This window comes from Chionomys nivalis, chromosome 12, assembly GCF_950005125.1.
Source record: "Chionomys nivalis chromosome 12, mChiNiv1.1, whole genome shotgun sequence".
In the NCBI taxonomy this organism is placed as follows: domain Eukaryota; kingdom Metazoa; phylum Chordata; class Mammalia; order Rodentia; family Cricetidae; genus Chionomys; species Chionomys nivalis.
The window spans coordinates 71,609,727-71,633,450 of NC_080097.1; the positions used below are offsets into that span (position 1 = coordinate 71,609,727).

The following is a 23,724-nucleotide window of genomic DNA, read 5'->3' on the forward strand; positions in this document are numbered from 1 at the left end:
CTGTTTTGTCTGCTTCAGTGAAGTGAACCACCTAGAATATAGCAGGTATCAACTGACTTTCCACAGCTCTTCTACACAAAGAAGAAGGGAAGGACCCAGAAACAGAGTAAAAAAGGAGTTTATATATTTATAAATGCCAAATAAATACCAGAGGCCACCCAACGCCCTCTCCCAGACAAGGCTGTCTCTCCCAGCCCTAGGCTTCGAAGGTCTGAGACATCTTGGCCCCAAGCTACAGCCCAAGAGCAGCTGCCAGTCTGGGCTATCAGGGAATTGAGTGGGGATGACCTGTCCGGCCAAGAGTCACTCCCTCTGTGTGAGGGGCCCCCATAGCCACAGGCCTGTGTCCCTATATAGGGCCCTGTAGGGGCCAGACTCAAGGGGAGAAAGTGGTTATCTCTAGAGAGACCCGCTGCCACAGCTCCTTGGTCTGCTTGCTGCGCTTGAGGTTCTGTAGGATGTCGTTGAACTGCATCATGCCCATGGGTGTGAGGCAGAAGGCGCTGCGGGCGCTGCGGATCGCATTCACAAAGTCGTCGTAGTCGGCAGGGGTCAGGTGAATTAAGCGGTGATGGATGTACTGGAGGATGGGTTGAGGAGATATCAGCACAAAGCGTACACAACTTGGGCCCACCTCCCTGAACATGCTAAGGACTCTGGTCCACCTTGTTCCATATTTCCTGAGTTATCACCTGCATGTATGCCTGCTGACAGCGCTGCACCAGTTGGTGGAAGGCCGGGGCTCGAAGATGGTTGTGGGCATGAATGGGGTTCAGCCGCTGCAGCGTCTCCATGACGATCTCCTGCAGCACAAACGGGCTCAGCACCCCCTTGGCTGCCCCCACACAGAACTGGTGCACGTAGTTCACTCCTGGGGGGCAGGGGGAGGGGCATGAGACGGGAGTGGCCACCTGTGCCCTAGGGACCCACTTATATATCTCAGCTCTGGCCTGACAGAGAGCCTCCCTCCATCCCAGGAGCTGAGGTAACCCTCCACCCCCCTCACTTGCACACATACCCGACCAAGGCCTCAACTCTGAGCAAGAGCTAGGAAGGAGGTCTGGGATAGGATGGTAGGGAATCAGGTCGGGGGACAATGGTCCTGGGGAGGGGAGGTGTTACCCAGCTTTGCTGCCAGCCCCAGCAACCATTTGACATCATCAGTGTAGGGGGGGGAGCGGGAGAAGTTGTTGGGGTGATCGTTGTGTGCCCGGCGACCCAGCATCTCAAGTGCCAGCATTCCTAGGAAACAGATGGGCACACAATGGGGTATATCCTCCACCTTCTACCCCAGCCAGGAACCTGGCCCATAGTAAACAAACAGAGCTATAGAGGGAATCCACTGAAGAGAGCCCCTCACCCAGCTGTTGGTAGAGTACAGAAAGAGACTTCTTACCAACACGGTAAGCGGCATGCAGATGGTGCAGGCTGTGTGGACTGACTGGTTGACTGTGTGTCTCTTCCTCGGGTGGTGGAAAACCTCCGCTTACCAGAGGGCTGGGCTGCGTGGTCAGAGCAGGCAGTGAGGCACCCTGGATGGCTGGAAATGTGGGTGCTGGATGGACACTGCTCACTGTGAGAGAAGAGGTCCAGAGATTGCCTTCCTACCTCCCATGCCCAGGTGCCACCTCCCCTCCATTCACCTGCTCCCTGTCCCCGAAACTCACAAGCCACACTGGTTGGCAGTGGGAGCCCTGGCTCTGTGTGGTAGGGATGAACTGTGATGGGAGCCATGGAAGGGACAGGGAAGGATACTGCAGTGGCAGCAATTGAGGGAGGAGTCACTGAGTAGGGGTACTGAGCCCCCAGGAATGCAGGATGCACACCCTATATGGATAGGGGAAAGAACAGATACCAAGTTATGTCGTGACAAATGGGCATTCCTACATTTCTTAGCAGCCTTGGTTCCCCTACATACACCTCATCCGAACTCCTGGACAGCCCTACTATACTTCCAAAGTACTCTACTCCAACCCTCCGAACTCCTTGTGCTCTCCCACCACCACACCGTCAACAAAACGCCAGTCTCACCTGTGGGTATGCAGAGCTGGGCACAGGGAAGACAGCAGGCCGGGGCATATGAGGCATAGGGTGGGCAGGGTGAGCTGGGTGGGTGAGGTACTGAGGGCTGCAGGGCAGGTGGGGCTGTAGAGCAGTGTAGGGGTGCAGGCCAGGGGAATGACCATGCCCCAGTCCTGGACCTGGATATAAACTGGATCCCACTGAGATGACTGGAACCACTGTGGCTGCCGCTGTCACTGCTGCTGCAGCCACTGAAACAGGTTCAGTCCCAGGGGCACCCCTGCCCTCGGGCAGCACCCGCCCAGCCTCCCCAGCAGCCCTCATCCCACTGCCACTACAGCTTGTAGCCCCTTCACGGGCAGTGGATGAGCCGCCTGCTGTCTGTTCATAGAGCCAGAACCACTGATGCGCAACCTCGAACAGCACTTCAGGGTACACGCCCCCGCCCTTGGCTGCCTCTTCCACTGCCATACAGGCCTTCTCCAACATCAGGTTGTCCTGGAAAGGAGCACAGAGCGTTAGGGGAAAAGGGCTTACCCAGGAATGATGGCTAGTTGAGGGGGGCATCAGAAATCAGGGTCAGTGCTCAGTATCAGTAGTGAGTGCTTGCTTCACACAGACACTGAACAAAGCTCATTTCTATAAAGCCATCCTCAGGGAACATCCTGGTCCCTAAATGTAAGCCTCCATATCTTTGTGTATGTAAGGGAATAACCCTAACTGTAGGATTATAACATAGTGTAAAGGGTGAATGTGAAAATGTGAATTCATATTATTGGATTGAATAACACTAATTTGAAAAATAGAAATACTAAAATCAGAAACATTTTGAACACTAACGTGATACCACCTCAAGTGGAAAATACCATGAAATATGTGCTCATGCATACATGAGACTTACATGGAGACTGTAAGTCGGTTGTTTGCCAAGTCTGTATGAAGCCCTGAATTTTATTCCCCATACATACATGTACATACATTGTATTGTACATACATACATTGGAGAGAAAGAGGGCAAGGGGCAAGAGAGACACAAGATTTCTTTCTTTTTTTTTTTTTTTTTCTGAGACAGGGTTTTTCTGTGGCTTTGGAGCCTGTCCTGGAACTAGCTCTTGTAGACCAGGCTGGCCTCGAACTCATAGAGATCTGCCTGCCTCTGCCTCCCAAGTGCTGGGATTAAAGGCGTGTGCCACCATTGCCCGGCAAGAGACACAAGATTATCTCTAGGCTGTTTGTATAATTAATACATAAAATATTAAATTCATAATTAGATTTGGGTCCCATCCTCAAGATAGCTCATGGACTGGAAAATATTCCAAAACCTAAAGTCTAAAACCTAACAGATACTCAATTTACAATATGTGAAATGTTACAATAAGAGAAAAATTAGATACTTCACAAACTCCTGACTAAATATGGGGAAAATCAAGAGAGCGTCCCTAACCCCAAAATAATGGCATGTCCCAGCTACTATAAGAAGGCTGGAGCACAACTGTGAGTTCAAACCCATCCTAGGCAACTTAGGCCTCTAGGAAGGAAGGAGGGGGAAGAATGACTGCAAGATAGCTAGTAGGTAAAGGCACTTGCTGTCAAGATAGCTAGTAGGTAAAGGCACTTGCTGTCAAGATAGCTAGTAGGTAAAGGCACTTGCTGTCAAGCCTGACAACTTGAGTGATTCCTAGAACCCACAAGGTCTAAGGAAAAAAGAAACTCCCAAAAGCTGTCCTCTGACCTTCACACACACACATCAGACACACACACAATTTTGATAGAAGAAATGCTGAGCCCTTAAGTTTCCCCGTGCACAGACAGCTGAGAGCAGAAGTACCTGTTCCTTGCACTGCACCAAGGCTCGTTGAATTTCATTGGGGTTCAGTGCATGGGCATGAGGCAGGCAGCTTAGAGCCAGCTCTGCCGCTGCCCTCACCATGTTGGAGTCTCGTGCCCGTGATGCTCTATCAGCCAGTGATGCAACCTCAGGGGGTGTCAGGTGCCCATCCCAGCATTCTACCAGTATAGTCAGGGCTGCACTGCCAATCTCCATTGCCTGCCCTTTAGGGAAAAGAAAAAGGAGCAAAGTGGGCCCCATTGGAGGTCTGGGATGGTATCTTACATCAGATCAGCAATGTCACAAAGACAAGACCCTTGCTTCCAATTCATCTCCATCCTGTATGCAAATCAGGACACTGACTTACCTGTAATCCAGGATACATGGGAAGAATAGGTACGAGAGAGCCAGTTAGGAGAAACAAAATTGTGTAGGCCAAGGGCATAAAGCCCAATCTCAAAGGCGCAAAGGTGCAGGTTGCGATGAGGACCCTGGTGGCCTCCTGAGGAAGATGGATGTGTGAAAATGGAAGTGCTGCTGTTGCCCCCTGCCTTGATCAGAACTGTCTTTGCCAATTCGAAGTAGAAGTGTGCAGCTGCCTCTGATGGCTGATTGGGTACGTGGGGGGCATGACTCTCCGGGCGACGGCCCTTGTAACACCTGGTGGAGCAATGGGTTATTGACAGGGTTGGAGTTTCTTCAAAATAGAGTCCCAGTAGGTTAGGAGAGACCTGGGTAAGAAGGGGCTGTTAGGGGACAGCAGCTGGGTCACAGCAGGAATTGGTTTTGAGAAAGTGCAAGATTAGAGAGAAAGGTATTTCTCCCTACTGACCTGCCAACTTCAACTGCCTTTGCCCGGGCCCCTCCACTGGCACTAGCCCGGCGGCTTCCACTAGAGGATGAGGAACCCAGGGAGTCTGAGGAAGAGCTGCTAATGCTGTCACTGTCTTGTCCTCGACCCCAGGAAGTAGGGGCCCAGCCCCCTCGAAGTGGCCTTCGGCTTAAGGTAGGAGAGCTGTCCGATGTAGTTTCAGGGGCACTGCTGTCAATGCTGGCCATGCCTAGTATCCCCAAAATGAACCAATCTCAGAAATCAGGAGTACCTGAAGTCAGTCTCCAGCCTTCAGGACCAGCCTTCCCTCCGTGCCATACCATAGGTTGTCGTACCTGTATGCTTCTTTTTGGGCCTCCCTGGGGACCCCCAACCTCGACCATTATAGGCTCCACGACTGCCAAGAGCTAGACGGCTAGGAACCTTCCCCTCAGATCGTGGAGTCAAAGCTGCCTCAGGAGGGAGACCCTCACAGGGGGAATGTGGGGAGCTTTCTGAGTAAGAAAATAGGGTACTGGGATGAGCTCAGGAAAGGGTGTAACAACATGACCACTCACCGCCCTCCTCCCTTCCCAGTGCCCCCACCTCACCAGGCACATTCTTCTCTGTGAAGCCCTCAGTGGAACCTGGCCCAGCCCCTGCCACATTCCCTGGCTGAGCAGGACCTGTAGAGCCTGAAGTCAGAGGTTGCAGGGCCCCGGGGGCAGATGGAGCCCCGTGCTTTGAAGGAGATCTCTGGTTGGCTGTGGCTGGACGGCTGGATGAGTAGAAAGAACTCAGTGTCTGTGGCTTATGTGTCTGGCTTTCTCGGTCCAAGAGTTTGTCTAAGATCTGAAGGAGAGACAAGCAGTAACATGACGTCCTTTATTTCCTAAAGTCTATTACCTTCCTTTCTTCTTGAAGCAGCCTAATGCTCCCTCCTCAGGAAGTCTTCCCCAGTTGTAACTACAGGATAACCTCCCAGCTTACATGTCTCGGAATCTTCCATAACACTTACCTGAGGACTGAATATACTGATATTCAATAAATATTGAAATAAATGAATGATTGACTTTATGCTCTCTGCTTCTCTTCTTCCACCTCATGCCCAAGCATACCTATAAGAACCATTGGTCTCTTGTTCTTTATGAGAAGTCTCCAGGAGTCTCTACTTACCTCCTACAGGCAAACCAGTACTTTTGTCATTGTACTGGAAACTTCTGAGAAAGATAGTGACATTTTGCTCACTCGCTGCCTGGCAAAAACCCAGTACCTCAGTCTCTTACCTTCTTGAGCTTGGCCTGGTCGTCCTTGTAAGTGATCATGAGTGCTAAGGCCAGGTCACCCTTCTCCCGGCGTGTGCCTTCACATAGGAGGGGATGTTCTGCCTCACTCACTGTTGTCTTCATGCCTGTGAGGATGAGGAGTGGTCATAGCTCCAAAGACAGCAAAAGCATACAAGCCAGAGCCAGCTACCAGCTCATGAGAAAAAAGTCCCCACTGCTTATCATGTATACAGCCTTAGCTCTGTCTGCTTCACAAGACATTTGTAACCTGTTCTACTCCACAGGAATAAAAGGTGTATGCCACCACAGCCAGGCACATCCAAGTGTTTGCTTGCGTGCTTGCTACAATATCTCATGTAGCTCACACTGGCCTCAAACATGCTATGTAGCCAACGATGAAATGGACTCCTGAGCCTCCTGCCTCCACCTCCCAAGTAGTGGGATTGCAGGCATAACCATTGAATGTGGTATTAAAACTGACAATTTCCTGTCTAAAACTTCCTGATCTTTTAACCTACATTATATATTCTGTCACCTCCCTAAGACCTTTCTTTAGATTATTATTTTGTTGTGTTTTAAACACCCACCATATGTAGCACATATTTAAGTTTTATTTATTTTTAATTTCTGTGTGTGTTTTGCCTATGTGCATGTATGTGTACCATGTACTTGCAAAGCCCATGGAAGCCACAAGAGAAAACTTTTTTTTTTTTTTTTTTTGGTTTTTCGAGACAGGGTTTCTCTGTGGTTTTGGAGCCTATCCTGGAACTAGCTCTTGTAGACCAGGCTGGTCTCAAACTCACAGAGATCCGCCTGCCTCTGCCTCCCGAGTGCTGGGATTAAAGGCGTGCGCCACCACCGCCCGGCTAAGAGAAAACATTTTATCCCTTGGGAAATGTAGTTACAGATGGTTGTGAACCATCATGGGGGTGTTGGGAACTGAACCTGGGTCCTCTGGAAAAGCAGTAGGTGCTGAGCCATCTCTCTCCAGCCCCTGTTCTACATTACTGACTGTGTCATGAGAACTAAGTAGTTGGTACACATGCCATCTTGACTTTCCCACTGCAACTCCTCAAGGCCTGATCCAGGCTTTGCTCATGGGCATGCGCAAGACAAGACACGTACCCAAGGCAGCAACCGCAGCTTCAAATCCCAGCTCCTCATCTCCAGGCATCTCGTTACACCAGTTGCGACTTGGGGGCCGGGACCCCGTGGGAGAAACCACTAGATGAAAATCGGGTTAAGTCAGGCAAACAAAAGTACCATAGGAAAGAATGCAAAGAAATCCAGGACCTACACCATTCAAGACCTACCCATGAAGCTGCCCGATGGGTCCTAAAGATGACTCAGCCAGAGTCTTAGAGATCTTGGTTTTCCTTTAAAAAAAACAATACAACTACCCTTCTCCCCCCCAAGTTCTCCACTTACTGTAGGGGCAGGCACTATACCTGGAGCACAGAGAACATCAAAAATGAAGCTGGCCAACATGAGAGGTAACACAGGCCGATAGTCACAGAGTGTGCCCTCCCGAAGTTCTTCTGCCCGGCACCGCATGGCACTCATTTCACTGGGACCCAGAGGGATCTTCTTGAGCAGAGCAGCCACCTCAGATTCCTGATATGCCAACTTTACCTGAAAGTACAGGAAGGAACTCAGACCACCTATACCTCAATGGAGGTCAAGGTGTAAGAATCTGCAATGATTAAGGAGAAGACTTATAGAACCTCTGACCTCCAAGGCCTTGGTAGAAGCAGGGGGCCGCTGTAGCTCCAAGGCAAACATGCCAACTCGGAAGGCCAGGTTGTGGTGCTCGGGGCGCTCACTTAGCACTGTCAATAGGAAAGCTGCCTTGGTAAGGGTGTTGGTAGCCACCCAGGTCTGACGGCTTGTGGATACCTTGTTTTTCTTGCCCTAAACGGAAGTGCAAAGAGTTGGACAAATGAGTCTGATTCACCTCAGTGGAAGTAGAAGGAGGCTCTCACTTGGGGTGGGGAATAGGAGCAGGGATAAGTGGGGTCAGGAAAGTAGAGGAAGGAGGTCTCTCTCACCTTGGCAGGGGGCGGCTCTACCTTGAGGTCAGGTGGGTTGGCTAGCAGGTCCTGAGCAAGTTCCACAGTGAGACGGGAGGCCTCATTGCTGTAACCATGGGCATGAAGGGCCTCAGCACAGGCAAATAACACCTACAGAACATAGGACCGAAAGATTGAAGGCTTCCCTTGGAGAACATCACACCTGACTATGTAGTGCGCATTCCTAAAGCACTGGTTATCCTAGGCATACCATACGAGTTCAGTCTGCTTACAGACACCACCAACATTCAAGATCATGTAACAAGTATTGCTGAGAAAGGGCACTCGGGACAGCGGTGCACTGCTACTCTCATTTGTGACAGGGGTCAACTCAGGTACAGTAGGCTAGGGGAGTCGGCAAAGGCTGTGGGAAGCTCAGAAGGAGACTTCTCAGAAGACAAAGTCTTTTATTTTATCTGAGCCAGGATCTCACTATGTAGCTCAAAATGGCCTCCAATTGGAGATTCTCCTGTCTCAACCTCCCAAGTGCTGAGATCACAGGCATTTTCCACCATACCAGCTGGCAGGGAGGGGATTCTGAGTTCATCAACTTTATGTCCCTATCTGTGAGAAGAGAATTCCAGGCAGAAAGGCCAATTTGGACCTAAGTATGTAGGCAAGAGGGAGCGTGGTAAGCTCCAGGAATAAGTAACAGCACAGAGGATGAAAGACAAAGTCAACACTGGAGAAACTGGCAAAGATCAGACAGAGTGGAGCCAAGGACCTTCATCTTTATTCTAAGGGCAGCAAGCAACCACTGAAGACTTTTAAGTAATACACTGACACAGTATCTGAAAACTATCCAGAAAAGCATCACTGTGGAAGCAGCAGAGAGGATGCCAATTAGAACAGCCTACAAATGCTAACAGTCATCTACTCTTCTTGACCCTTCCAGCTACAGCCACTGGGCCTCTTAGTGATTCCAAAGGAACACCCCCCCCCCCCCTTCAGTCCCCTTACCTCCATTCGGCTCTCCTGTTCCAGTGGCTTCAACCCAGCAAACAGATCGTGTTCCTCCCCAGTCCCACCCTCGGCCTTCTCCTCCTCGCCTCCAGCCCCATCCTGAGCATTCAGGTAATATGCTTGGTAGTCATCATCATCCTCTCCAACTGTAGGAGCCGCTTCTTTGGTTTTGTGGAGCCCACTACCGCTGTCGTCTGTGGAAGGGAGGTCATCTCGGGTACAGACCTCCCCAGGCAGCAGGCTAGGGTGGTCAGCAGAGGCTGTGGGAGGCTCAGGTCCTTCTGAGAAGTATACACCAGCATCTTCCTCGTAAGTATCTGGGGGCTCGGGAAGGAAGGTGGAAGGTCCTCGGGAGCCAACTGATGGAGGACAGGGTGGAGGACTCTCAGGAAATCCACCAAAGGTACTGGCCTCTGCACCCAGGGCCAGGCTGCTATCATCCAGGCTCATCTCTGCCAGGTCTGGTTCCAGGGAGCTGTCTTCACTGCTTAGCCGCCGTTTGCTCCCACTGCCTGCTGAGCTCTTGCCCCCACTGCCAGCCCCACCCAGTATCTTGGCCTTGCCCCCACCTGGACCCATTTTATGCAGAGCCTTATCTCCTCCTTCAGTAGAGAGGCGGCGGGGACCCCGCTGTGAGGAGACCCCCTCACCCAATCCTTTGCGTTTAGCCCCAGGTTCCTTGGGCCTCACAGCTGGCTCAGTAGGAAGAGGTCGGGGTCGGGACTCTTCCAGGCACCCAGATCGAGGGGCCCCTGGCCTAGCAGGCAGGGCCCGGGCCCAGCACAGGGCTAGCTTCCGGTCAGTGCCACTGTAGGTAACACCAGGAAGGGGGTAGGCCTCTTCCCAGTTAAAGTAGCAGGCCTCCACTGCTGGCCGGAAGCCAGGGAAGAGCCTCTCCAGGGTCTTCTTGTGCTGTCCCCGCTTGACATTCTCAATCACCTTCAGTTGCCACTGGCGCAGCTGTGCACACAGTTCCCGGCGGCTGTGGAAACAAAGGGCAGGAGGCTACTAGGGGGATGACAAGCAGTCTGCACTGCGAGTGAAAAAAAGGCATAGAGAAGGGTACCGTGGGGAGAGACTGCAGGGGAAGAAGAAAGCCTGTCAGAAACAGGACTCACAAATCTCTGGTAACCCCAGTGCTGAGCTCGTCCCATTTCTCCAGATGAGAGAAATCCCCATATTCAAGGAGATCAGTGTCCAGGCTGGCCCGGGCTGGCCTTGTCAGAATGTGGTGATCCTGGGGAAGACTCACCGCTGAGGGCTGAGGGCAGGGTCCAGCACAGCTAGCCTCCAGAGTGTGACCATCTCATCACACATACTTGCACATGCATGGGCTGCTACCTCTGACTGGCCATTGCTACGACCTGTGTGACCACTGGCACTGCTGTGTGAAGCTGAGGTACGCACACTGTACCACCAGCCTGTTATCTGGAGACAAAGAGAACTGTGAGGTATACCATAGCTCAGAAGATGAAAGAAGTCCCTCCCCTCCTCCAAGTTCCTGTCAAAAAAAGGAGACTAAGATAAGAAAAAGAAAACAAAAGAAACTACCACACAGCTCCCAGTCCTGTGGTGTTACCTGTTCATAGGTGAGGCACTGGTCAGTGAGGATTTCCAGCAAGGGGGCAGCATTGCTGTCCCTCCGCTTGAACATTTCTCGAACAATGCTAAGCAGGTTCCAGACACCCTCAGGCTCTCGGCCCCTCAGGGGGCGCAACAAACATGCCCATTCAGCAGCAGCAGGAGGTTCCGTGGAAGACAGATACATAGAGTTTACATCACTGTGAAATGAACAGAGAGGATAATGATTCAGTAGGGCTGAATGAATGGTGCTACAACAGAGTAGGGCTTTGATCTAAAGGGGATCCTGACCCAAAATATAGAGTAGAGTGGGGAAGGACACCTGAGACAAAATTTTTGACCTTTCTCTGCATCTGCATCAGTATGATCACCCAAAGCATAAAAAAAAAAAAGACCGCTGGCTCCACCCAGCTCGGAAAGCACTCTGAGTGCCCACAGTCATCATCAAACATGATTTATCCCTGACACCTGCGTGCAGGTACCGTGCCAACGGAGGATGAGAAGGTGGGAGACACCAGCATTAAAAGAGCAGAGATCTCTCAGTGGCCCGAGGAAGTACCTACAGATTCAGTATGCAGAGATCCGACTTACCTGAAGACCACAGGGGACGGGCCACAGAACTTGTGCAGCGTCTTCTTTATGTTGTCGGTGAGCGTGGACTCATCCAGATACCATGTGCTCTGGTCTGAAGCTGAGGGCCCTGCTGTAGGGTCTGGGAATGACAGGAAAGCAGTCACCTACTGATAAGGACTCATTCACCTAACAACAAGGAGCCTTTTGTAAGTGATGCTCTGTGCTCACTTTCTCTCCACACTCACCGGGAGCTCCACACACTGTGTTGATGGCTGTTGACTGGGAGGAGAGGAGTTCATCGAGGAGACGCTGAGCTGTAGGGAGTATCTGAGGGAACAGGGACAAAGGCAAAGAGAACAAGGCACATGTGAATCCAAGAGGGCTGAGCCTAATGAGAAGGCTGATACAAAGCCTGAAAGCCAGCAGTGGGAAGATGTGCCAACCTCACCCACCTGCTGAGGGAGCTCACTGATAAGGTACTGAGCAAATTTCTGAAGCTGGTCCCTTTGTAGCCGAGACAGGGACTCTGAGACTGGAGCCCGCAAACAGACAGCAGAAGCCTGAAAGAGCAAAGAGAGATAGGAGCGCCTGAGAAAAGGTTTAGGAGCTAGAGCTGGACAGAGGTGGGCAGACGGGAGGTAAAGGGGCTCACATTGTGGCCAGGCATGCAGCAGAGAAGGGGGGAATGGAGCGTAGGATAGGGCCAGGATAAATTGGGAGGGCCTCACGTTGTGAATGCGGAAGAGACAGAGTGCCACGACATGGGTGCACCATTTGGCCCCAGCCCCACAGGTACAGCTACAGGAAGTGACCCGGCATCGATCAAACATCACAGCCACATTGTAGGCCCCTTTGGGAGGGACCATCTGCGGTGGCACCACTGTAGCACTCAGATGGAACCCTAGGGAGAAATAAGGGTGTGATCAGAAGTAGCTGCCGAGACCAGAGTCTCTGACCTCACTTAACCCTGCCACACACTTATACAGTTAATTCCACATGTTCTGTATGTTTGTTTGCTTTGAATTTTGCCTCTGTTTCCTAAGTGCTGGGATTAAAGACACATGTAACCGTGCCCGACCGCAAAGATCAGTGATGAGAGGAACAAGGTTAGCACAAGGCATGATGGAACCTTACCTATCTGCAGTGGGTCTTTCACAGCCCTCATGCGGAACAGCTGATCCCCTCGCTGGAACTCATCTGCACTGCCATTGGCTAGGCATGAATACAGACTGCAGGAAGAAGAGGTCACGGCCACCAACAAATAACCTTCCACAGACACTGAGAGACCACCAAGTCCTAGACAACTCTCTCCCTTAACACTCCTTGGGGGAAATCCCAGGCACTCCCCTTTCCCTTATCTTCCTCTTAGCAGTTCCAACTACAGTATCTCTTTTGTTCTGCAGAAATCCCAAAGGCCAGTCTGAGCTACCAGAACTCCAATGCCCATTATCAGTTCTCTGGACTCACCGAATGTCCTCTTCATTTTCAGGGAAGCTCCAGAAAGCAATTCGAAGTTGGAGTTGTTCGGGCACTGGAGGATAAACTTTCTCCACCACTTCAAATGGGATGTGAAATGCCACCTGCTTTGCTGACAGCTCCACCAATGGGATTACCAACCCATCTTCCAAAACAAAGGTCAGGGTGGTGAAGAGAAAGGGCCATAATTACTTGGTACCAGTACCACACCTTGGGTACCTGTGTACACACACCATCTTCTTAGAAATATGTATTTTGAAGGCTTTTTTGTTTTTTATCTTTTGGGGTTTTATTTGTTTCTGTTTTCAAGACAGGGTTTCTCTGTGTGGCTCTGGCTGTCCTGGAACTTGCTCTGGACCAGGCTGGCCTCAAACTTGGAAATCCCCTGCCTCTCCCTCCTGAGTTCTGGGATTAAATGAGTACATCACCATACCCTATATTTTAAGTTTAAATTTTATTTTTTTTAAATCGTGTGTCTGTATGTGGGCTTGTGCATATGCGTGCAGGAGTCAATGCAGACCAGAAGTCAGGAGTTACAGGGTTGTGAGCCATCCCACATGGGTTCTGGGAATTGAATGAAGGACCTCTGCAAGAGGAGCAAGCGCTCTTAGCCTCTGAGCCATCTCTCCAACCAACCCACCCCCTTCCTGTCAGGGTACAAGAACCCTTAAAACTCCTTTCGGAAGCCGGGCGGTGGTGGCGCACGCCTTTAATCCCAGCACTCGGGAGGCAGAGGCAGGCGGATCTCTGTGAGTTCGAGACCAGCCTGGTCTACAAGAGCTAGTTCCAGGACAGGCTCCAAAACCACAGAGAAACCCTGTCTCGAAAAACCAAAAAAAAAAAAAAAAAAAAAAAAAACTCCTTTCGGAAGAGGGGAGTGGGCAGTCTCCAGCCACACACAGTCAGCTGGCCACCTCAGGAGCTGAACAGTGGACACCAGGGAGAGTCTAGGAAACTCCTAGCCAGACAGGTGTGTTCTAGGACTCTCAAGGCTTCAGCACCGCATTTCCCACACCCTCCATTTAGGTTCACATTACACTGTACTGTGTCACTGCCATTCACCTCTGATTGCCTTTTTTTTTTTTTTTTTTTTTTTTTGGATTTTTGAGACAGGGTTTCTCCGTAGCTTTTGGTTCCTGTCCTGGAACTAGCTCTTGTAGACCAGGCTGGCCTCGAACTCACAGAGATCCGCCTGCCTCTGCCTCCCGAGTGCTGGGATTAAAGGCGTGCGCCACCACCGCCCGGCCTCTGATTGCCTTTTTACTTATCACTTTTTCTCTAAATGACTGCAGGCCTTCATCTAAGGAGAAAACATGAGCCAGAACTCAGAATAATTACTTAGGGATCTCAAGAAGCAGAAGAGCCTACAGGGCCTCTTGGAACCTGAAGACTGACTTCCCATCCTGGAAGCCAGGAGGAGATAGTTATCCCAGGGCACCTGGCTGTTGCTCCTGAAATCACCCGGAGTAGGATGTAGTTAGCACTTGAGAGTTTTCTACACTGTTTTAAGAAAAAGCAGTAACAAACAGCATAACAGGCTGCAGATCTCACAGCAAACGACTGTATTAGAAAATGGATTAAAAAAATAACAGAACAGAAAAGAACCTTTCAAAAACAACAGCAAGCCTTTTTTGAGTAAGCAACTGAAGGTAGCTGAGGAAGGCATGGGGGTAGAAAAGGTATATCAGGCCAGGTCTGGAAGGCTGTGGACAGGGGGGTCAAGACCTGCCTAGACTGTACAGCCGGATCCTGTCTCGGGAGGAAAGCAGGCAGGGAGAAAGGGAAGAAAAAGGGAAAGGACTTTAACCTATGCAGGAGGGCTTCAGTATCTGGGAATCCTGACTGCCACGCCTTCATTTGCTTCCCCCAAAGTTAGAGAATTTGAAGCCCCCAGACAATCCATACTCTCAAATATGAAAGAAGCAAGAGGGTCACAAAAGATTCACACTGAGCTGCCTGTGACCTGTGTTTATGTGTGCATATGCACGCAGACAAGTGGCGTCTCTCCAACTGAAGCTGGGTACTACCACTCCTAAAAAGTGGCACAGGCAAATCTGTCTCCGTCCTAAAGGAGCACCTGCACAACAGCTTGCAGAACTGGTCTTTTGGAACAGCCTGGCTGGAACACATAAATTAACCCTTTCAACTACCGAAGAAAGCCAGCCTGACCTGAGGCCCAGAGAAAAACTGCCTAGGGCAGAGCAAGGGAAAGATGTGACGATCCCTGAGCCTGAGAGGCTTCCCTGTCTTCACTCTCCTTTCCATTCCCTCTAACAAAGCAAGATTCTTCACAGCACGAATCCATAACTTCACTGGAGACCAAGAATGAATGAAACACAAAAGAAAGGTGCTCCGTGAGGAGAGTTCCAAGATAATTATCGTTCCCTCTCCTGCCCAGACCTCAGATAGGAAGTCCAAGGCTCCCACTCTCTGGTCCCAGCCTTGGCTTCTGACAGATGCCAGGAGCAAACCTCTGGCTTAATCCTATGAATTATGGCATCCCTCTCACTGTCAAATTCACTTCCACTTTCCTCTTGGTGGAATCCTTTCTTGGTGCAGCTTATGAGGAGAGAGCAACATCCTGGAAGCGAAGTAACCAACGCATCACCCCACAGAGTGACACACCTCAAGTGGTAACTTTCGCACGGTCCACGCCTAACCACATTCTCTTCTGCCTGTCTACTTCTGGTTTACTAAAGGCCAAATTCCGTTAAATATTCTTAAAACAGAGAAGGGATATTTTCCCATATTCGCTCTCTAAGGCGTAAAGGAATAACAAAAGGTCTTTCTGGCCAACCCAGGATGTTCTCTGCCACAACACAAGCTTGCGTGAGCGCGGGCGAATGAGCGCGCGCGGGTTCTCTCTCTCTCTCTCTCTCTCTCTCTCTCTCTCTCTCTCTCTCTCTCTCTCTCTCTCTCTCGTCCTCCACTTTCTCCCTCCCTCCCCATCTTTCCCTCTTTCTCTCCCCTCGCCTATTCGCCTATCCTGTCTCTCTACTGTGAAGATGCCACCCCAGCCCTGGAAGGCCAGAAAAGCGAGTCCAGAAGTCTGCTCTCAGCTTGGGACAGCTCCCGGTCCGGACAGCTCCCAGGCAAGGCCCAAGCGGGGTTTGCCTGCTTCCCTCCCCGTCGCAGCCTTCCCCCAGCTCATCCTCACCTCGCATTCTGGTACCGCCACTGCCACCTCCGCCGCCGCCTCCGGTGGGAGAATTGGGCCCGGCTGACTGTTTGCGCCATCCTCGCCAGTTCTGGCAAAGGCTCTCGGCCTCGGAGATGAACGAACAGAGTGAATCCTCCTCAAAGCGGTCGGAATCCTCGAACGAGAAGCGCTCGCCGTCCTCCCACTCCGCGAACATCAGCTCCATGGGGCCCGCACCCCCCGGGGCCGGGTCTCCCCCCGCGGATCCGGGGCCTGGGCCGCCGGCCGGGGACTGAGGGGAGGCCCGGGGCCTGAGGGGCGAGCCGGGGCTGGGGGTGGCCGGGGCGCTCAGGGCGGCCGTGCCGGGCGAGGGTCTCGGGCCTGGGAGGGACGCCGGGACAGGCCTCACCCAACAGCGAGGTGCGAGCGGGGATTGTGGCCAGTCTGCGAGGCTCGAGGCCCGGACGAAGCGCTGGGCGGCCAGGGCCTCTAGGCGGCTGCGGCGCCGCCTCCCCCATCAGCTGATCCGAACTTCCGGCCGCGCCGGCCATCACCACTTCCGCCCTCGCGTGCTCCGGGCCTGGACCGGGTACGGGCGGGTGTAGGGGACACGTGTGTGCACTGCCTGCTGTTTTCTCGAGCCTACCCTCACCCACAGCTCCCAAAGGAATAGTAAACAGCCACAGATTCCAGCAGTTACTTGATGCCCACAATGTCCCCAAGGAAGAAACAGCCGCCGTTCACGTCGAGAATCTCAGGCTGTCAGGGGATAGTGCAAGTGACCATCACGCCCCGGGATAGGCCCTGAGCGCATCGCCTTCTGGGAGTTGCAGTCCAGAACCTAAAATCCGACCACTTTCTAGAGTCTAAGGGGGAGCGCCAGGAAAGAAAGCTTGTCCTTTTCCTCGATACTGCCTTTGAATCTCAAGATTTTTAGTGTGTGTGTGTGTGTGTGTGTGTGTTCGCGCGCGTGTGCGCGAGCGTGTACGCGATGTAAGCCTTTTATCAGTCTAGGGTGCCCTCCACCTCGCCTGATTGTTTATGAATTACACATTAATTAGGTTTAAATACAATTACAAAGACTTTAGTAAGCCGGGCGGTGGTGGCACACGCCTTTAATCCCAGCACTCGGGAGGCAGAGGCAGGCGGATCTCTTGTGAGTTCAAGGCCAGCCTGGTCTACAAGAGCTAGTTCCAGGACAGGCTCCAAAACTACAGAGAAACCTTGTCTCAAAAATCCAAAAAAAAAAAAAAAAAAAAAAAAAAAGAACTTTAATAAAACAAACTTGTAACATAGTACTGTTTATTTGTACAGTAAACGCCAAGACCGAGCAGAGTATTTAATTAATTGATAATGTTTACCTAGCATTTACAAGTCCCTGGGTTCTATGCCTAGCCAACCCCCCCCAAATTATTTCACATGGATACTAATGCTACTGTTGATTGTGTCCTATAACCTTGATTGAAATGCTAAATTTCAGCTACGGTTGATGTATTTCTCCTCGTCTCAGTTAACAGAGTTCTTATCACACTACTGAGAATCTACTGACCCAAGGTTTGGACCCCTTAACTAAAATACTCAAAAGCTCAATTTCTTCATATAACCAAAAGATCCAGTTTGCAGAGCCAAACAGTTGTTGCGGAATACACAATTATGGGAAAATGTAGCTATTGAGGGTCACAGAGGAAAGACCCCTCTTTACTTCAGTAATTATCACACTAGACCACATTTAATGCTATCAACTAGAAGGAAAGGGTTAGCTTGATTATGCCTGAGGAGGCAGAGCATACGTAAAATCCTACATAATGACTCCTACTATTAGGGAATAGTAAATTCCTTCAGCAAACAGTAGACAAAAGTGAGAAAAACCCAGTAGTACAATGAGGTTGATTCTCTGATGAATCTGAGCTCTACCATGTGGGAGAATGAGTGGAAAGACACTGGGCTATTAGGACAGATGGAGAGTAATCAGCTCTGCCCAACCATTTAGTAAGAGAAAGTAGTGCCATGGAGGGTGTGTGTGAACAGATTTTATCTTCAATTTCGTACTGTAGTCAGGTAAATATTAAATTTATAGCATAGCACTGCTTATTGATAATTAAGCAAGACCAGGGAGAACATTTAATTCGTTGGTGATGTTTGCATTCTTAACATTTATTTTTATTTTATGTGCTGCACTGGTGTTTTGTCTGCACATATGTGTGAGGATGTCAGATTCCCTGGAACTAGAGTTACAGACAGTTGTGAGCTGCCATGTGGGTGCTGAGGATTGAACCTGGGTACTGCGGAAACTTAGCCAGTGCTCTTGACCACTGAGCCATCATCTCTCCAGCCCCAATGTTTGCACTTTTTAAAGCAACTTTTGAAAAAAGATTTATCTTTTTGTTTTTTTGAGACAAGTTCTATATGGCCTTGGTCAGAGGTCTGTCTGCCTCCTAAGTCCTGGGATAAAAGGCAGCATGTACCACCATACAGGTTGATTTTGTTTGCTTGTTTAGTTTTTCAAATCAAGGTTTCTCTGTGTATCTTTGTCTGTCCTAGAACTCATTCTGTAGACAAGGCTGACCTCGAATTCACAGAGATCCACCTGCCTCTGCCTCCCAAGTGCTTGGATTAAAGATGTGTGCCACCACAGCCTACCTACCATACAGGTTTTTATCGTGTGTATCTGTCTGTAAGTGCACTTGAAAGCTCCAGAACAGGATGTCAGGTCCCCTGGAGCCAGTTATAGGCAGTTGAGGTACTATGGTTGCTGTGGAACCCAATGCCAATCCTCTGCAAAAGTAGCAAACACCATCTCTCTACCTCCCAAAAACTATTCTTAATTATACAAATCAAAATGTATCTACAGGACGTCTGTGTCATAAGTTTATGTACTTTCTTCAGCAATACTTTGGACAGACTATTTTTTTTTTTTTTTTTTTTGAGACAGGGTTTCTCTGTGTAGCTTTGGCTGTCCTGGAACTCACTCTGTAGACCCTCAAATTCACAAAGACTCACCTGTCTCTGCCTCCCGAATACTGGGAATAAAGGTGTGGCACCACCGCCCAGCTAGACAGACTATTCTTGAAGTATGTACTCACTGATACATACTTTTTTTGCTGATGGCAAAAAAAAGCTCTGCATACACAGGGATTTCACCACCACATCTGTATTTAAAAGCAAAAGCACTAAATGGTGTAAAGAACTTGGAAGGCAACAAAGGCCTCCATACTTGTTCAGGCAGTAGTGGAGTATGCATTAACCCCAGCACTTAGGAGGCAGAAGCAGGCAGATCTCTGAGTTATTTGAGGGCAGAGAATTTCCAGGACAGCCAGTGCTAAACAGAGAAACCCTGTCTCAAAAAAAACAAACCAATACAAGCAAACATAATAATAATAATAATAATAATAATAATAATAATAATAAAGAAAGAAGAGCACATCAGGAAACAAAGCACTTCCAAAGTCTAGAGTACAGGGCTCATGAAAGGGTTAGCTCTGTGGTTCAGTGCTTGTCTAATGCTGGGAAAGGCCAAAAGTTTCATCTTCGGGATGGGGGTTGGCTATGAGGAGGGAGTATCTCATGAGAAACAATGGCCATGGTTCATTCACAAGAGCAAAATTAAGTCCTTTGACTAATTTTATTCTTTAAAAACCCTAACATGCCTCTGGATAGCATTCAGAAATGATAGTTCATTTAAAATGTCTCTCCATTTTCAGCTGAGGTGAGATTTGTTGGGAAATCTCTGTAATAACTTGGTCATTTTGTGGGGAGGTAAACTCTCAGACTGCTCCAGAGTCTCATGGATTGACCTCATCTTCCTGGCTTCCTGAAAACACAAGAGAAAGAAAAATAACAGTTCTTCAGTTTACTATGCCTTAGACCCATACATTTTTTTTAAATATTTATTTATTTATTTATTTATTTATTTATTATGTATGCAACATTCCTTCTGCCGGGCGGTGGTGGCGCACGCCTTTAATCCCAGCACTCGGGAGGCAGAGGCAGGCGGATCTCTGTGAGTTCGAGACCAGCCTGGTCTACAAGAGCTAGTTCCAGGACAGGCTCCAAAACCACAGAGAAACCCTGTCTCGAAAAAACAAAAAAACAAACAAACAAAAAATTCCTTCCACGTATGCTTGCGGGCCAGAAGAGGGCACCAGATCTCATTACAGATGGCTGTGAGCCACCATGTGGTTGCTGGGAATTGAACTCAGGACCTCTGGAAGAGCAGTCAGTGCTCTTAACCGCTGAGCCATCTCTCCAGCCCCATAAATTTTAATAATACTCCAAACCCCAAGAGACCCTGCCTCAAAGAATAAAGTGGAAGAGAAATGGAGGAAAATTCCAGGCAGTGAACTCTGGCCACCACACAACACTGGTGTCCACACATATGCCCCTGCATATTCGAACATGCATGAACTTACACCCACATCCCGGAATGAAGAAAGAAACAAAAGGGGGATTTAGGACCTCCACATATATGCCCCTGCATATTTGAAGATGCATGCACTTACTTACACACACACCCCACACACACCCATCCCCCCTACTCCCACTCCACACACCCACACACCCCGGAATGAACAAAGAAACAAAAAGGGGATTTAGGACCTACAAATGCTTGTATCACCTGAAACTATTATTTTGGTTATCAAGTTCGTTTAAGATCAGCCATCGTCCCTTTAATCCCAGCATTCGTGAGGCAGAGGTAGGCGGATCTCTGTGAGTTCGAGGCCAGCCTGGTCTACAAGAGCTAGTTCCAGGACAGGCTGCAAACCTACAGAGAAACCCTGTCTCGAAACAAAACAAACAGAAAAAGGTCAACTACCGTCAAAACTTAGCTTTTCTCACTTTGGCGAGGGTGAGATGAATGAGAATCTCTTTCCATAACTTAGCTCAAGGCAGTGGGAACCATTCATTTGATTTCCCTTTCTCTTCCCAAGAAGGCACACTAGGGGCTAGCTGTCACCTGAGCTTTGGAAGAACAATCGAAGAAGTCCTGGATCTCTTTTCTGCACGCCTCGTCGCGAAATTCATTCTGCTTCCAGCAAGCCATCATCATCGACATCTCCGTGATACAGGTCGCCTCTGGAAGGGAGAACTGGAGGACCTTCAGTCACCGGCTGACTTTATATCTCTCCCGCGCGCCTACCCAGTCACCCCCGCTCCCAGTGCTCACCGCCCTTCTCTCGGCGTCTGTTCCCGACAGAGTTAGCTAGGATAAGAGGCTTGTTGGGTTTCAGGACAGGTTTCCCTGGGTTCGCAAACCGCGCCAAGCGGCCGCGCAAACTGGGAGTCGCCATTTTGCAAGGCGTTCCCAGTAGGCTCCGCGCGCCGTGCGTGACCCCTCTTGACCCTTACGCACTTGGCGTGCGGCCCACGGAGAGTTGTGCGGGCGCTTTCCTTGTCTTAGCCTCAAAGCAGTCCCAGGCTCCAACCCTGTCCGACTCACGCTAGGATGCTGTTGTGCGCTGTCCCGGACCATGCCTTTGCGGACTCGGGGAGCAGGCAGGACGCTTGGGCTCCGTGTCGGAGGCTGCCACTTGCTGAGTGCTGTGTCGGTGCAGGCCAAAGAGAAGGCGTCGGATCCCCTGGGCCTGGCGTTAAAGTTGTTGGGTTGGAAAAGATTTTTGTTTTTTACAAACCTGTAAGAGTGACTGATTTTTAAAACTCTTAGAGCCATTCTAAAACCTCCAGGAGAATTCGGCTCGTTTGTTTTACTAATTATAACTGCTGTGTAGATGCTCTTTACTCGTTTGGAATGACCGCGCCGTAAGGTGGAGGTTGTAATATTTATGAATAACATTATATATAAAACATTAACATTATTATATTTACCTATATCATTCCCATTTATAGAACCGGATCTCCAGTTGTTGTTGACTTAGTGTTTGACTTTTAGATCTTTACAAAACCAAATCCAGAGATGTGCCAGACTCCTAAAATAAACTCCCAAGACATTTCTGCTGCTGGAAGTGGAATCCAGCAATCATATAGTTATGATTTCTACTTTAGGGCACGATGTACTGCATGGGTACATTCATATTAAAATTGTTTACCACGGATGTTCGGAATGCTCCCTGGATGACCGACACGGATGACTCTTCCAGAGTTTCCCCTCTCCTGCCACCCTACCAGTGCCCATCGCAGTCTGAATCTTTGTGACCTTATCTACCCCAACATCTGTTTTGAAAGGGTAGCTCCATGGTTAAGAGTGCTTCTGGCTCTTAAGAGACTTAAGAGTTTGGTTCCCAGCATCCACTTCGCAGGGCTTACAAGGGTTTATAACCTTCTGTACCTCCAGCTCCCTCAGGGATGTTCTCATCTGGCCTTCATAGGCAACACACAGACAGACACACACGTAAAGAATATTTTTGAATATATTTTTTAAAAAATACATTTAAAATGAGAGGAGCAGGCTTTGTGTATCTTGTTTATTACAGAATCCCCAGTGTTTAAAATAGCTATGCCTGTAATCCAAGCACACTTGGGTTTGAAGCCAGGCTACATTACATAACCAGTTACAGGCAAGGCAGGGACACATAATATGACCCTGCCTCAAAAAAAAAAGTTAAACGAATAAATGTTTACCATTATTTGTTTACAAGTCTGCAATTTAATCATCCCCCACCCCCAAACGTAAGCAAATAGAGGCCAGCAAAATAGCTCACTGGGTGAATAAAGGTGCTGCCACTAAGCCTGATGATATTCGTTCAGTCCCTGGGACCACGTGGTGGAAAGAAAATTGAACTCTTGCGAATTGTTTTCTGACATACACATGTACAGGGTAGAACACGCTTGATGGAGGAAGGTCATTGGTTAACTAATAAAGAAAACTGCCTTAGCCCATTTGATAGGCCAAACCTTAGGTGGGTGGAGTAAACAGAAGAGAATGCTGGGAGAAAGAAGCTGAGTCAGGGAGTCTCCATGATTCTCCCACTCCAGACAGACGCAGGTTAAGATCTTTCCTGGTAAGCCAGCTCGTGGTACTACACAGAATATTAGAAATGGGTTAGATCAATATGTAAGAGCTAGCCAATAAGAGACTGGAACTAATGGGCCAGGCAGTGATTAAAAGAATACAGATTCCGTGTAATTATTTCGGAGCATAAGCTAGCCATGCGGGCGGCCGGGTGCCGGGGACGCAGCCCCGCTACTCCTATTACAACAGAGTGGCGCCCAGCGTGGTAATGAACTCCATGTAAAACCTGAGAGGGCTTCAAAAGGAGAGAGAGAGAATTTAAGACAGCTTTTTGCTGTTTGTGGGTTGCATGCGGCAAAGAAATTGTCCTGACTCAGCAACATGAAAAAACTGGCTGTTTTAAAATGCCGGCTTTCTGGGCTGTGCCGCCATCGCGATCTCTGTCTGGCTCCTGCGGGAGACAGAGCTTTTGAATGGAGCATTTGGAGTAAAGTGCTACGGCTTGCTTGATGGCAATGTGGACTGCTGTGTGCCTGGAACTGTGTGTGGCTCAGGGGCACCAAATGGCTCTGAGGCAGGAGCTGCTCAACTCCGCCATGCTGAACTGTGCTGGTCTCAGGCAGGAACTACCGTAATTACCATAATAACAGTGCAGTTAAGGTTTAAACTGAGCAGGACACAGGTGTTACTGTATTATCTGTACACGGTGCAACTTAAGTTTTTAAGAAGTGCTTAACATTTTAAGAAATGCTCCTGGATAATAAAAAAATTACAGATTCACAATAGAACTGATTCAGACACTGTTGGATGAATGTACGTAGGCTTGAGAGAGAAAAAAAATATATAGAGAGAATAAAGTTAATGCCCTTAAAAAAGGGGGGATAAAGTCTTTAAAGAGACAGAGTACAGATAGTTATAGATTAAAAGAAATAAAGAAAAATAAGCCACGTAAAAATGGAAAATTTACAGAGAGTCTGGATTATGTACATTGTGTTTTCTTTAAAATTTTTGACTGTAAAGGAGCTAAGTACAGAGAGACATTTCATTATATGGGCTGCCAAGCGGAACC

At 49.3% G+C, this 23,724-nt stretch overlaps 2 protein-coding genes across 5 annotated transcripts; both read right to left on the reverse strand.

Moving 5' to 3' along the window:
- Window positions 1–102: 102 nt before the first annotated feature.
- Zswim8 (zinc finger SWIM-type containing 8) lies at window positions 103–16,275 on the reverse strand. 4 transcript variants are annotated; one of them, XM_057786755.1, is made up of 26 exons: window positions 15,767–16,275; window positions 12,601–12,754; window positions 12,268–12,362; window positions 11,862–12,034; window positions 11,586–11,693; window positions 11,379–11,460; window positions 11,152–11,272; window positions 10,559–10,760; window positions 10,232–10,407; window positions 8,977–9,961; window positions 8,017–8,127; window positions 7,679–7,858; window positions 7,396–7,579; window positions 7,073–7,171; window positions 5,948–6,072; window positions 5,273–5,513; window positions 5,018–5,176; window positions 4,683–4,911; window positions 4,218–4,510; window positions 3,851–4,074; window positions 2,032–2,520; window positions 1,668–1,827; window positions 1,397–1,573; window positions 1,123–1,242; window positions 693–803; window positions 103–580 (listed from the first exon to the last, which is right to left on the reverse strand). In XM_057786755.1, exons 1-26 carry the CDS (start codon window positions 15,972–15,974, stop codon window positions 120–122), a joined length of 5,667 nt encoding a protein of 1,888 aa, XP_057642738.1. In that variant the 5' UTR covers window positions 15,975–16,275; the 3' UTR covers window positions 103–119. The 4 variants fall into 4 exon arrangements, with proteins under 4 accessions (XP_057642738.1, XP_057642737.1, XP_057642740.1 ...); XM_057786754.1 differs by having other exon boundaries at window positions 7,996–8,127; XM_057786757.1 differs by having other exon boundaries at window positions 237–580; window positions 693–871; window positions 15,767–16,274.
- A 3,081-nt stretch (window positions 16,276–19,356) lies between these two features.
- On the reverse strand, window positions 19,357–21,051 carry Chchd1 (coiled-coil-helix-coiled-coil-helix domain containing 1). Its single transcript, XM_057786767.1, has 3 exons — window positions 20,913–21,051; window positions 20,703–20,821; window positions 19,357–19,559 (listed from the first exon to the last, which is right to left on the reverse strand). The coding sequence occupies exons 1-3, from the start codon at window positions 21,034–21,036 to the stop codon at window positions 19,446–19,448; spliced, it is 357 nt and encodes a 118-aa protein (XP_057642750.1). The 5' UTR covers window positions 21,037–21,051; the 3' UTR covers window positions 19,357–19,445.
- Between the last annotated feature and the right edge of the window lie 2,673 nt (window positions 21,052–23,724).

Excerpts from the sequence above, each read along its gene's own strand:
- Zswim8 (XM_057786754.1), bottom strand. The coding sequence starts at position 15,974 with ATGGAGCTGATGTTCGCGGAGTGGGAGGACGGCGAGCGCTTCTCGTTC. Across the intron at positions 5,514-5,947 it reads ACCAGGCCAAGCTCAAGAAG|ATCTTAGACAAACTCTTGGA; the intron begins GTAAGAGACTGA and ends TCTCTCCTTCAG. Across the intron at positions 1,243-1,396 it reads GCATGCCGCTTACCGTGTTG|GAATGCTGGCACTTGAGATG; the intron begins GTAAGAAGTCTC and ends TCTGTTTCCTAG.
- Chchd1 (XM_057786767.1), bottom strand. The coding sequence starts at position 21,036 with ATGGCGACTCCCAGTTTGCGCGGCCGCTTGGCGCGGTTTGCGAACCCA. Across the intron at positions 20,822-20,912 it reads CAGACGCCGAGAGAAGGGCG|AGGCGACCTGTATCACGGAG; the intron begins GTGAGCACTGGG and ends TCTCCCTTCCAG. Across the intron at positions 19,560-20,702 it reads ATTGTTCTTCCAAAGCTCAG|GAAGCCAGGAAGATGAGGTC; the intron begins GTGACAGCTAGC and ends TTGTGTTTTCAG.